The sequence below is a fragment of the Cuculus canorus genome, chromosome 24 (genome assembly GCF_017976375.1).
Source record: "Cuculus canorus isolate bCucCan1 chromosome 24, bCucCan1.pri, whole genome shotgun sequence".
Classification (NCBI taxonomy): domain Eukaryota; kingdom Metazoa; phylum Chordata; class Aves; order Cuculiformes; family Cuculidae; genus Cuculus; species Cuculus canorus.
Genome location: NC_071424.1, coordinates 3,331,092 through 3,345,097, shown reverse-complemented (window position 1 = coordinate 3,345,097; position 14,006 = coordinate 3,331,092). Strand labels below are relative to the sequence as shown.

At 44.2% G+C, this 14,006-nt stretch overlaps 1 protein-coding gene across 1 annotated transcript; it reads right to left on the bottom strand.

The window, feature by feature from the left end:
- Positions 1-470: 470 nt before the first annotated feature.
- On the bottom strand, positions 471-13,024 carry LOC104067073 (bile acid receptor). The gene is made up of 11 exons (XM_009569774.2): positions 12,764-13,024; positions 8,057-8,180; positions 6,514-6,879; positions 5,763-5,903; positions 5,205-5,344; positions 5,010-5,114; positions 4,816-4,915; positions 3,565-3,693; positions 2,935-3,051; positions 2,123-2,236; positions 471-2,025 (listed from the first exon to the last, which is right to left on the bottom strand). Exons 2-11 carry the CDS (start codon positions 8,145-8,147, stop codon positions 1,793-1,795), a joined length of 1,536 nt encoding a protein of 511 aa, XP_009568069.2. The 5' UTR covers positions 8,148-8,180; positions 12,764-13,024; the 3' UTR covers positions 471-1,792.
- Between the last annotated feature and the right edge of the window lie 982 nt (positions 13,025-14,006).

Sequence of the window (14,006 nt, the reverse complement as noted above, 5' to 3'; positions counted from 1 at the left end):
CAATAAGGTCTCCCCTCAGCCTCCTCTTCTCCAGGCTAAACAACCCCAGGTCCCTCAGCCACTCCTCACAAGACTTGTTCTCCAGCCCCTTCCCCAGCTTCGTTGCTCTTCACGAGGAGCCTCAACATTCGGCGGAAGGTGTGTGTGTGGGGGAGGGGGGGGGGGGCGGACCGCGAGGTTTATGTCTGGGTTTGAAGGAGAAATCCAAGCTTCGGGAGCTGAGATGCGGCCCCGCCCCGCCCCGCCGTTACCTGACCCGGCGCCGCAGCCCGGGCACTCGCCTGCGGTTTGACCGCGGACACCTGCCCCCCGCTCAGCCTCGGCGGCACGAACAGCTTGAACGGTTTTTCTTTCTCCATGGTCTCGGAGAAGCGCGGCGACGCCTCAGGGAGCGGCGGCGCCTCAGGGGCGCGAAAAGGCGGGAAGCGGCGCGGCGCGTGCCGGGCTGCGCGGGGAGGGGGCGGGGCAGGGCGGGGCGGGCGCTGTGGGTCATGGTCTCTGTCAGGTGCTGTGCTGGTCTCTGTTGGGCACTGTGGGTCTCTGCTGGTCTCTGTTGGTCGCTGTGGGTCTCTGCTGGTCTCTGTTGGGCACTGTGGGTCTCTGCTGGTCTCTGTTGGGCGCTGTGGGTCTCTGCTGGTCTCTGTTGGTCTCTGTTGGGCGCTGTGGGTCTCTGTTGGTCTCTGCTGGTCTCTGTTGGGCACTGTGGGTCTCTGCTGGTCTCTGTTGGGCGCTGTGGGTCTCTGTTGGTCTCTGCTGGTCTCTGTTGGGCACTGTGGGTCTCTGTTGGTCTCTGTTGGGCGCTGTGGGTCTCTGTTGGTCTCTGTTGGGCACTGTGGGTCTCTGTTGGTCTCTGCTGGTCTCTGTTGGGCGCTGTGGGTCTCTGCTGGTCTCTGTTGGGTGCTGTGGGTCTCTGTTGGGTGCAGTCGGGCTCTGTCGGTCATTGTTGGTCTCTGCGGGGCACTGTCGGGCTCTGTCGGTTGCTGTTGGGTGCTGTCAGGCTCAATTGGGCGCTGTTGGGCTCTGTCAGGCTCTGCCAGGCGCTGTCGGGCTCTGTCAGGCTCTGCCAGGCGCTGTCAGTCTCTGTCAGGTGGTGTCGGTCTCTGTCGGGTGCTGTCAGGCTCTGTCAGTCTCTTTCGGTTGCTGTCAGGCTCAGTCAGGCACTGCTGGTCTCTGTTGGGTGCTGTCGTGCTCAGTCAGTCGCTGCCGGGTGCTGTCAGGCTCTGTCGGTCTTTGTTGGTCTCTGCGGGGCACTGTTGGGCTCTGTCGGTCATTGTTGGTCTCTGCGGGTCACTGTTGGGCTCTGCCGGTCACTGTTGGGTGCTGTCAGGCTCAATTGGTCTCTGTCAGGCTCTGCCAGGCGCTGTTGGTCTCTGCTGGGCGCTGTCAGTCTCTGTCAGGTGGTGTCAGTCCTTCTTGGGTGCTGTCGGGCTCTGTCGGTCTCTTCCGACTGCTGTCGGGCTCAGTCAGGCGCTGTCAGTCTTTGTTGGTCTCTGCTGGGTGCTGTCGGGTGCTGTTGGGCGCTGACAGGCTCTGTCAGGCTCTATCAGGCACTATCGGTCTTTGTTGGTCTCTTGTCAGGTGCTGTTGGTCTTCTGCCGGTTGCTGCCGGGCACTGTCGGGCGCTGTCGGGCTCTGTCAGGCGCTGTCGGGCTCTGTCGGGCTCAGTCAGGTGCTGTCGGTCTTTGTTAGGTACTGCTGGGTGCTGTCGGTCTTTGTTGGGCGCTGTCGGTCTTTGTCGGGCACTGTTGTTTGCTGTCGGTCTCTGTCATGCGCCGTCGGGATCTGTCAGGCACTAGTGCAGGTCGCGCAGCCCACGCAGCAGTGCACGCAGCCGTGGGTCGGTCGCACGCCGCACCGCCTGCGCGTGCCCATGGCGCAGGGAGCGCAGCTCCGTCAGGCGCCCCACGAGGCGTGCGAAGCGCTGTGGGTCTGCAGGGTGGTGGATCCGGGCGTGCTTGTAGAGGAGGCCCAGCAGTGGCTCCTGCAGCTCCTCCACAAGGCGCCGGTTCCGCAGCAGTGGGCGGTCTGGGCCAGGGGGAGAGTGCCGTTACCGGGGTGAAGGAGTGGAGGGATGGAAAGGGGGTGTGAGGAAGAGGGTCTCGTTTTGAGGCACCTCAGTTACCTGAGAAGAACACGGTAGTTGCAACAAGCAAGGCGTACTCAGGCTCAGTGACTTTCAGCTCCCCCATGCTTCTGTAGAAGTAAAACAGCGCTGTAATGAACTCCTCCGTTATCCCTGAAAATTACATAAAACAGAATGTTATTTCCATGTAGAACAGGCTCCACTGTCATGGATTGTCTCTGTCCCGATCTTCTGAGGCTCCGGACTGTTCTGTTGCATCGAACAGTGAGGAGACTTCATGAATACATCTGTGTCTGAAGCGGTAAGGAAAGTTGCATTGAAGTTATAATGCAGAGCTTTTGAATTATGGAACCACTGAGGTGGGAAAAGCCCTCTAAGCTTATCCAGTCCAATCCTCAGCCCAGCACCACCATGGCTACTAAACCACATCCCCAAGTGCCACAACCACATGATTTTTGAACCCCTTCAGGAATGGGGACTCCACCGCTGCCCTGGGCAGCCTCTGCCAGTTCTTCACCGCTCTTTCAGCGAAGGAATTTTTCCCAACATCCAATCTAAACCTCCCTTGGCGCAACATGAGGCCATTTCCTCTCATCCTATTGCCATTTACTTGGGAGAAGTTTTCATGTGTACGGCTCAGGCTGCCCTAGGATGTAAGGAAAGATGGACACCACCTCTTCCTTCCATGAGGATGGAATGCTGGTGCGTGTAGTGAAGTGGCTCAAGGGAGGGGAGAGACGAGGAGCAGAGAATGAGCAGCAGCCTTGCCCACAGAGTTGCTCAGTGATGAACAGGCCTAGGAAAAGAAAGGAAAGGAATCCCAAGTGTTTTGATTCTGGGACCTCCATTACCTGTAGTAGTAGTGGAGGTTGGGCCCTCTTCACTGTGAGACATTTCCACGGAGTAAATGTTTTTATCAAGGCTTTGAACATGACAACATGTCCCACGATCAGAAAGTCTGACTTGACCTGCAACAAGAGAGACAAGTTCCCAGCCAGGCTCAGTGTAACTTCAAATACTGCTCTGCACCTGCTTTGCAGATAAATACCTGAAAATGGGAGAATTATTCCCAGACCCGCACAGGTAGAAAAAAATTGTTCTTTTTGGCATCCAGCAACAAGTTAATTGCTTGCATTGTTGTTGGTGAAAGCCTCTTGTGTTAAACTTAACACAAGATATAACATGTCATTAGTATGACTAAGATTATGCATCCACCCCACAATGTGTGCAAATGCTCAAAAATATTGCTCCTTCTTTGGAACCAATGGGAAGGAAACAGATATCCAATTTATTTATTTACTTACTTACTTAATTTTGTATACTCTTTGAAAAAACAAGGCTGTAGGAAGGATATGGGCATTACTACCACTGTGCTTGAATAGGACTTTATTTGAGATTAAGTGAACTGAAATTAGTGGAAGTTGTTTCAAAGTGGCAGACGTCCTACTGGTGTTAATAGCAGGCTTGTTAGTCAAACTTACTTTCACTTGCTGATGGTTGGCATTCACTGATTCTTTGGTTATATATTTGGGCCGAGCGCAAAAACATCGCCTCAACTGTTGATCCTTTCAGCAGCGCAATCTGATCTTCACTAGCTAAACTCTCAAATCCTGCAGAGAAAGATGCATGTTAAGAATCAGGGATGTCTGTGGCTGCCTTTCAGTCCCTAACGAGCTGCTAATATTATTTTGTTCATAAATGTCTTTACTGGAAGGAGCAGCCATAGTTAAGGTGTGTGTACCAAAGCCTGCTGGGATCTTTCTTGCTAGTTTGCAAATTAGACAGGAAAAAGAGAAGTGCCATTGTCAGTGTCTAGCGTTAGGAGATTCACAGGAAGATGCAAGTGAAAATTTTGAGACCAAGCAAGGCTTTATTGAAAATTTCTTCTTAATATCTGTTTTATATCACATGGCTAGATACCCTTATGAATTTTCTGCATTGCTTAGCTACTGTGGACATTCCCTTTATTGATACCTGATATTTTTTGAAATGGTGTTCATCTTTTGACAAACTCATTGTCTGTACTTATAATTCAAGAGCAAAGGAACTTTATTCATTCTTTTCTCAATCCTGATTGAAGTGGGATGTGTAACATAGGAAAACAAACAGCTCATCCATTCTTTCAGATCTGTTCTACAGTAGTGCTAAATTACATCAGATATCTGCTTTAGATGTGTTGATTGACTTCTGTCGATATATTTTACAACTTAGAGTAATAAAAATATTATCGCCCTTTTGTGAAATGTTGTTTTCTCAACTTTAGATTGAAATGTAGTGAATTCAGTTGCATGTTTCCTTGTTCTTTATTAAAGGAAATATGAACAGAAGCACCTGGTTAGTCCCTTCTGTGCCACCTTTCCCTCTGAAGGAACATCTGTATTTTTCATTGATGACTATAATAAATGCAAACTGAATGGGATTTTGGAGAATGTGTAAAGATGATAATTCACTCAAGATGGTATTTTAAAGTCCATGTACTTTCAGAAAGTGTCTCTACTCCATGTCAGAAATGGAACAGAAATCTAATCATAGCAAGCTCTTAAAGAGAATGCTTTAAACTTGTCCTCATGACAAGTAAATGGTAACGCTGGTCGTTAGGGTTGGAATGTAAAACAGTTGAACGAGAGTTTTCTTAAAGCCTGTATTTTTATTGGATTCATGCCATCAGTTTCCTCCCCTTAAATAAAAAGAGTCAGACTGTCCTGTAACATTTCCTGAATGAAGGAACTTACCTGGAAGTCTTTTTGTGAAATCCACTAACACCTGCACATGGACAACTGCTGTCTCAGAGAGACGGAGAAAACTCTCTTCAGGACTTGCAGTTTCTTGTAGCTGCATGGAAGAGCGTTTAGTCACCTGATATAATCAAGATACAGTGCTTAGGATAACAACTTAGCAGTGTGGGAGGATTTTGCTGTATACATACAAACTTCCTTGCTTCCTCAAGGGGAATTGTGTATTTTTGGTGTGCTGCTACAATGTTGTCAAGAAGCTGATTTTCCCCTGGTGTAAGTTCCATCTTCTCTGGGATCTGTTAAACAAAAAAACCCAGTCAGGTGACAGTGACTTGAGGCAAAAATAAATGATAAAAAGATATATTTTAAATAGAAAAATATCCCACTTTTCCAGATCTTGTTGTAGATGATACATGCTTACTGTTCAGTCCCTCGTCTTCCAGTTTTATGTTGCAAAGAAAGCTGCTTTTCTGTTTGAAATTCTTCCTGAGTCGCTTTGACTTGCACTGAACTTCAGTCAGCAAACCTGCAAGGTGTGGGACGGAATGTCAGTATCTGTATTCTTAAATAATTGTGATTTGAAATGATCGCATTTATTGTTACAGATAACACGAGCCTTGCGTCTCCTGTAAGGAACTACGCTCCCTAAAGAGTATGGCAATGATTATTTGTTAGGTGAGTTAGCGTTCAGTAACCCCAAAAGCCTGAGTGTGCATGCTCTTCTCGTGCTGCCTCGTGGCTCTATGACACAAAAGCAGGAGGAGTTCTCATGAAAAGGTATTGTGCCATTTTAAAGTGTTTATTCTTTTCTCAAACACAAAAGCACATCTGATATGCTTACTGCTGCCCTGTTGAGGTTCCTCTGCTGAAGAGAGGGGATTGGTTTTGGGAGAGGTTTTATCCGAGTTGATTAGTAAAGCAGACAGTGTGGAAGGAGCACTTACATTCTGCTAGCATTCCCACAGCTTTACACTTCTTCAGGCGACATTCCTGACACTTTCTTCGCATATACATGTCCATTTCACAGTGACCACCGTTCTTGCACCGATACACTGCATTTTTGGTTATACTGCGTCGAAAGAAGCCTACAGACAAGGACCAGGTTATGACTAAAAGAATCCGAGGAGCTTTATCTCATAATGATTTAAATAATTAGTTGTCTTTTGGGTTTGTTTGTTTTGGGTTTTTTCCAATGGAAACATTACCTTGATATTAATTCTGCTTTTTAAAAACATAGTTAATGCCTTGTTCTTTCTGACTAATATTAATTGCTGTTTTTCTTACCTGATCAAGATGGCTCCCATACAGCAAGTTAAAATATAAGCAAGTAGTTATTACTTGTCTTTATTTCATTTTAATAATAAGTGAAATAATTAACACAGGTAATTCTATAATAAAGGGCCATGAGAAAATCAGCACCTGCTTAAAGAGACATTGTTCTAGTGGCTCATCAAAGAAGAAGTCGGTTGCCTAAAAGGCTCATAGTAAACACAGTCTGTGAAAGCATTTTTTCAAACCGTGTTATAAAAATGTGGATCTGGAGTAAGCGTGTTAGATAAAAGGTTCCTTAGATGGAACTGTGGAAATGTCAGCTTCAAAAATAATTAACTCTCTTTAAATCGTAGGTGTGGAACATCGTGCTGAGTCTGGGGCCGTGGTCGGAATCGGGTCTGGAGCAGCCTGTTCTCCACTTACCTTTACAGCCCTCACAGGTGAGTGCATTGTAGTGGTAGCCTGAGGCCTTGTCGCCACACACCACACACAGCTCCTCCTGCCCCTTTACTCTTGGAGAAGAGTGGCTCAGTCGCGGCCGTTTCAGCCCTTGGTACCCACCACCGTCAGTGTGGGGAGCTGCAAAAGGGCCTTTGCTCAGCTCACAGGTGCTGATGGCACACTGCCCATCGCTGTAGGGAGAGTCCAGGCCATATATGCCGTATGGCGGCTGGGAAGGTGGTGCCTGTAACGCTGGAGGAGGAATTTGGGCTGTTGAGTATTGGCAGTATGGCACAGTCTGAAAATCCACGTCTTGCAGCTGGTAGTTGATGTGCTCCGGTAAAACATCTAGAAACAGAAGAAATGGAAATTGAAACAGAAACCTGAGAAATATCTCGACATTGGCTACTTGAAAGTTTTAAAATGTAATCATAGATATTAGAGAAACACATTTTCAGAAGGGCAGTCTGACACATTCTTTTAAATGTGCTACCTGTAATGTTTTTAAGAACAGTCTTAGATGAAGTAGTGAAAATGCCTTGGTAACAGTCTGGGCAATGTCGTGGGTGCCACTGGATTCTTCTTGACATGTGATTCCATATCACTTGCCGACTGATGATAGAGCTGCGTTTTGATTTTTTCCCTCTACAGGTGGTTTTTCTTAGCTGTCCACATTACAGAAGAATATTTTACTGTAAGTAAGTGAAGTTGTTAATGAGTGAGATGTTTATTATTGATGCATGCTTTGGGCATGATTTTGAAAATGTGGCACAACAGGGGGCTGAGCAAGACGGTCCAGAAATCATAGAGTGTTAAAAATTACTGTGACAGGAGTCCTAGAGTTGAAGTTAGCAGAGTAAAAAGTAGAGGCTTATTTTATTTAGTATTTTTCCACATACAATCCTTTATAATTAAGAAATTCCATTTTGGCAAAATTTAGGTACAGAATTATGTACAGAGGTGCTTTCTGCCTTTCTATCTGTAGAGTTTAAATTTTATCCAGTCCCCCGGAAATGTACACAGTCATCCTGAAAGAACACTTGTGCAACATGTATTTCGTTTCATTCTTCATTTGGGACTGTTCAAGTCTCTGTAAAAAACAAATGGAAAAGGACTTCTTTTAAATAGTTTTGAGGTCTTTTTAATGGGCTTTGAGTCTTGTTTTTACTCATCCAGAATCAAATTAATTATTGCAGTTATAGTTCTATAAGATATGGAATAACCATTACTTATTCATAGTGTATCTGGAATGCTACAATAAAACCTGTATCTTCCTGCAAGCTCAAGGGAGGCAGCCCCAGCTATGTTGATGTGAAACGATCACTCAGCATAATCACACTGTACAGAATCTGTATGAACACGTGCTAGTGTATTTCATTACCCTTTAGAGAGGGCTTGATAGTCAAATGTGTAACTTCTAAGAGCTTGTAAAGATAAACTAAAGTGAAGAAAATGAGGGGAGTTTCCCCAGGTGCTCATTTTACTGTACTGCTTATTCATGCTATGAAAATTTTGCTTTACTCACCATAATACTGAATGGGCTCAGGAACACAATACCCATCGGGTACAGCCACAAACGTGTTGGCCATGTTCTGCTCCCAGCTGCACTGTTTCATTCACTTTGCTGTGTGATTGACTTTTAAGGCAATCTGGAAAAATGGAAAAGAAAGAGAGGCATCCTGTGAGAAAGAACTGATGGGTAGGTTTAACTACAGAGCTAAAACCAGAAAACTCTGGGGTGTGAAAAAAGAAAATGAAAGGTAAGGTCACATAATGCTTCCACTGAGGCTGCAAAACATTTGATTGGCCTAACTGTACGATTCAGGATAGAGTCCATTGCTAAAATTCAGAGTTATAGTTAACAGTTTGCCTCCTAATTTTACACAAAACCACGTGGGGGAATCAGACACATCATTGGTAAATTCTCTAGTTTGGGAAGAGATTCAAAGGGGCTTCACTGGATAGAAAACTTGCATTCAGAATAAGTTAGGCCATTTGCACTAACGTGGATGTGGTGGATGTCCTGTTTCTGCACAAAGATGTGCTCTTAGTGAGTTTGCTTTATTCGCTTTCTATGCAAATTTGAAGCAAGTAAATATAGGAAAACAGCCTGGCAAGGCTGGTATAGAATCCCTCTTCTTCTGAAAATAGATTTTAAGCAGTAAAAGTCAGCTTTGCACCGCTTAAGCATTTACATTAGGTTCTGAATTTAAGAGCCTGCATTCCTTTAAGTGTACAAAGCCATCTCTAAAGACCAAAACAATCGATCTCATTTAGGATGTATTCCCTCGAGGGAGGTTTTCTCTGCCTCTCAATTACTGAAGGGCCTGGGCTCCTGCCCTGATTCTTTGAACCTCACCATAACACAGTGACCTGCGAGCTCACTGTGGCACAGCTGGTACAGAGTAGCTATTGGGCTTTGAGTTCAAAACTTAGTTTTCAGTACTTGCACTTTATAAAGAGATTCTGAAGAAGGGTGTTCTAAGAATTCTTAAAGGCTTTTTAGGGAAAAAAGAATGTCAGTGTGGACAGTAGTGTCAGCTGGGTTTGAGCGTACATGTGTGCGTGGACAGTCTCTGGTATTGCCTAGGAATCAAGTGGCCGTGGAGTGGTGATTAGAGCAGTAAGTAGAAAAGTTTTTCATGCCCTCTTGTCCCTCTATGCATATGGGATGCGTGAGAGTGTCATTGATTACAGGTGGGTTGTATCCGATGCCCAGTGAGTAGGGACTTTACAAGACAGTTTGCCAGTGAGCTGTTCATAGGCTTTCCCTGAGCAGACAGGAAAGAGAGAAAAGATTAAATAGGCAAAAGTTTAGAAAGTACAGAAAATCAAACAGGATTCTCTGTGTGTCTCTCTTGCAGAATTTACACTGAGTTGGGTTTGAAGTTCTTCTTGAAAGACTCAGATGTTGGGTTTTGTTCAATACCTGCACCTATCTCCAGCTGAGAAAATGGATATGTAATTTCAGGGCATCTGAATTGAAGTCTTGTCCTGAAAGACGCACATCCCTTCCCCCCAAACTGGATGTATCTTTGGAACTAAACGCTTTCTCTTTGTGTTGTCAGCAGAAGGTGAAGAGATGCAGTGAGGCTGGAATGCTCGAGGTTTTGTTATCTCTGCTAGTAAATATTTGTTTGAAAGAGAAATGACTCACTACATCATGAGGTCCTTATCAGTTAGATCGGTTTGGCCTGGGCAAAGTCTATGTTTTCCAAAAAAATGTGTATTTGCTGAAGATATGTGTTTCTGGATTCCAGTAGTTTCTTTAAATAAAAACAATAATAGAAGCTAAAATAACACTGATCCAGTCTGATAAAAATATTATATGGGGAGTATGAAGTATGTTTCACCAAATGCAAGGTGGTTAGTTGATTAAACATTCCACATCTTGGAAGCAGGCTTTCATTAGGCCAAGTTTCCTCAATGTAAATGTTGCATGAGAATGGATTTGAGGATTTTACCCTTCTTACCAATTTTTATGGCTAATGAAAGTTACCATTTGGAACCACAGGATTCCCAGCTTAGAATTAGACTTTGTAAATTGAAATCCTTACATTAAGAGAATGTTACAACAACATTAGCAGTAAATTGAGAGGTTATTTGAGGAATGTTGTGCTGTCTTGAAATGAGACTTCATGGTCACAGCTGTGCATGAACATTAACTGTTCCATTTTCTGACACTTTAAAACTTAGCATGAACATCCTTGTTCCGGTATAAAATATCACTGGGGTTTTAAAACAAAAACAAACAACAGAAGAAGATATGTAAGGAAGGGACTTAATTTTTTAGGACAGGAGAGTTTTGATTATTTACATGCCTGACTGCCTTAGCCGTGCATTACCGCCTGTGTCTCACCCGCTATGGATGAGCCAGCCAGCAGCAGGGCAGCCTGCTTCCAACTTCAGGACTCGCTGAAATTGCATGATGCATTATCTGTTGGTCTCTCAGGAGTTCAGGAGCCGTCCCTAACCTCTCACACCTGCCTGGGAGTGAGCCTTGACCTGTGGGAGCCTTCTTCAGATCCTGCATACATTCAATCAACACTTCGCCGTGCAGTCAAGTCAGTTCTACTTGCACACAAAGCTCCGCTATACACAGCGAAGCCATGGAGTTCTGGCAGAAGGCAGCGTGCTGCCCAGCTGTCATTCTCAAAACAGTAACCTGGATAAAGTTGGAGTAAGATTGGATCCAGAGCTTTGGGTGTTCAGGGCAGTTACAGTCCTGACATTCCCAACAAAATATTCTGTGCCTATTGTTCTCTTTTCTGTGTTCTCAGTACACCCACGCGTTTTGTGTATGTGTGTTTAGAAAGAAGCACAAACTAGGTATGTATTCCCAGAGACAATGTGTAAAGGTCTTAAGCCTAAAAAGTTGAAATAACTGAAAACAAAAGAAGATTAATTTGATGACCCATCTCAAAGGATCACAAGCAGTGGCACAGAGTATCAGAGGTAATAAGTAATCACAGAATCACAGAATCACAAGGTTGGAAAGGACCCATTGGATCATCGAGTCCAACCATTCCTAACACTCCCTAAACCATGTCCCTCAGCACTTCATCCACCCGTTCCTTTGGTTCATCAGGATGAAAGCCGTTAGTCCTTAGAGTGACCTGAAAGAAAATGTCCTCTTCATAAAGGCACATGCTGTTTTTCCTTCCTCTCAGTTACTTCTGAGATGCTATTTCTGCTGGGTATTTTTACATATGAAATCCTGATAGTTTGGAGGTGGGTCTGTGTGCTTTTAATTTTAAAAGCTTCTACAAGTGTGAGAATTTAATTATTAGTTTTTCAGAAGAAGCCGTGACCCAGACTCAAGATTGCTTAAGCATGTTTGAAAATGTCACACTTCAACGGGCTTAGTTTCGACAGTAATCAGTCTTCTGTACTAATAAAGTTCAATACAAATTGGAATGTCTGTAGATTCAAGGCCTTGGTTATCCAAGCCCTAATACAGAAACATCCAGTTGTTAGTCCTAACCAAAAGGTTTTTCAATGTATCAAAGAGTGAAGCCGTTACAGAAAAAAAAAGCCGTTAATTGATAAAATTAAGTAGAATCACAAACCAGTCACTTGAGAGAATGTGCACATTCAGACTCAAATACATACTGTACACCTATTTATTGTCAGTTATTGGGAAACTTGGTGATTTTATAATTTTTATTGCTATAAAATACCATATCATCAGCTTATAATATTAAATTTATTAAGATGCAAAACATACTTTTTGTAGAAGAGGCTCCAGGGAGCTCTTTAAGATTTGTGCATTGACCATATTTCAGCTGTCATAAATATTTTGACAGTTGAGTCACAGGGAAATTTCTTGTTTACAGAGAGTTTTAGAACTCAAGCTGAAGGTCTTCAACATTTATTTAAGCCACCTTGTGGCATGTTAGTGGCCAGGTAGTGGAAGTAGACAGCACCTTTCAGTCTCGGGGATAATCACTGCAATTTTGTGCTTCTGGAAAGCATAGCTTAATTTTTAGATTTGTGACATTTAAACCAAAACCAGAAAATATTTAACTTTGCACTGTCGGTGGCAACTGTGTGCGAGGCCCGGGGATGCGTTCGGATTCACTCAAGCAATTCAGAATCACTGATTACTGTAATTAAAGAATGATTTTGCAAGGGAAGTTGTAGCATTGATACTATATGCAGCTTCTATGCATTATTAAGGTTTTATCGGTTTCTCCCAGTTTCAATGTGCCAGGAAGTTCCTCAAAGCTGCTGTTTGAAGAAATCCCACTTCTCATTAATTGTGGTCCTTCCTTGTCTTACAATAACCATAACAGGAATCAGTTTATTTCGCTAACGGACCATGTTGCAATTATCTTGAAATTTTCCTTTGGAATTGTTACCCCAGGAATAATTATTTCAAAGGTGTAATTTTTATACATTGTAAAATAAGAGGTTGGAGGTTGTTTGAGACTTAGAAGTTTTCCGGCTATTTTGGGGAAGGGAAGCAAGTAATGGAATTTAAAAGTTGTTTTACTTCACTCTGTATGTCAAGTGAAGCACTACTGGAACAAATTCTTGGCAGTAAGGTACCAAATTTAAGACAGCTTGTTTTCTATTTTAATTTAGTAAACTGTTTGAAAAGAAATTTTAGAAAAAGGAAAAAGAAAGGAAAAGCCCATTGCCTGAAATACTTTCACATGGCAAATTGATTTATGACTAGAGAAACAATTTATAACCCCAGAGCATTCAGAGAAGCAAATTAAATGCTTACGGTAGCTCCAGAGTTTCTTGCTTCCAGAGACGAGTCGGTGAGGCTGTAGCACTGGTCTGAGCTCTGAGTCCAGCTGGAGCAGCCCGGGCCTTTTCCCTATTTATCAGCTCCTGTGCATACCCTGGGCTCCAGACACTGCGCAGAGCAGCGCTGTGGCTCCGAGATACAAACTTCCCACACAGCCTTCCTGGGGGTCGGAGCGAGGGCAGCTGCGAGTCCACATAAATCAAATAATAACTGGGTCATCAGGGACAGAGGCCATGGGGACCCTCACGTCACCGCTTCCCGGCGTGCTCCCTGCCCAGTTAGTGACTATTCCGCTCTCGGGTGGAATTTAAAATTCTCCTGTTCTGATTGCTTAACATTGAATGGCTGAGGGTTCATGGACGATGTCCATTTACTGGGTAGAGACAAGACTGCAAGGGTCTTACTGGAGATACCGACACGGCGTAATCATTGCGGGTGGGAATGCCTGGTTAGGCCAGTGTCTCCAAACACAGAATGCTCACCGCATTCTCCTTGCTCTAGTTCTGCCCTGCCGTTTGGATGCCCCACAGACAGGGCTTGTGCGTGCCCTTGTAACAGGAAATGAGCCTTAGCAACTCCTGCTCCTGCTAGTTTTGGAGTTTCATTTTTAAAAGACCCAACTACTTCCATTATTAATAATTTCTAATAAATTAATTATTATAATTTGAGGTTTTCATCATTTCCTAGGTACAAGACATGACCTTTTGGATAGGGCATTTAATAGAATCATAGAAACTTTTGGTTGGAAAAGACCTTTGAAATCATCTGTCTGACAGTAGCTGTCCACTACTAAGCCACATCCCTGACCACCTCATCTGCCCATCTGTTAAGCATCTCCAGGGATGGTGACTCAGCTACTGCCCTGGGCAGCCTCTACCAGTTCCTGAGAACCCTTTCAGTGAAGAAATGGTTCCTGATGTTTAATCCAAACCTCCCCTGATGGAAGTTGAGGCCATTTCTTTTTGTCCTATCATGTCATAACACTTTCTCCCTAACGTGGTGCCCAGCAGGTTGTGGACATCACTCCAGAAGGAGGTCACCCTTCTTCTGTGTAAGAGAAGATCTTGATTTACCTCAGAAAAACATGGTTCTGTCATGTATTTCATGGAACTAGACATGAAGGGGAAAAACTAATCTCCTGTTGGTTATCTTACAGCAATGTCACTTAAACTAGTCCTTAGAGACAATAGGTTTTCACAGATCTGTGGAACAACGC

Coding starts and splice junctions, on each gene's coding strand:
- LOC104067073 (XM_009569774.2), bottom strand. CDS start 8,147: ATGAAACAGTGCAGCTGGGAGCAGAACATGGCCAACACGTTTGTGGCT. Junction 5,115..5,204: donor CTACAACAAGATCTGGAAAA/GTGGGATATTTT, acceptor TTTGTTTAACAG/ATCCCAGAGAAGATGGAACT. Junction 3,052..3,564: donor CCAACCATCAGCAAGTGAAA/GTAAGTTTGACT, acceptor CTCTTGTTGCAG/GTCAAGTCAGACTTTCTGAT.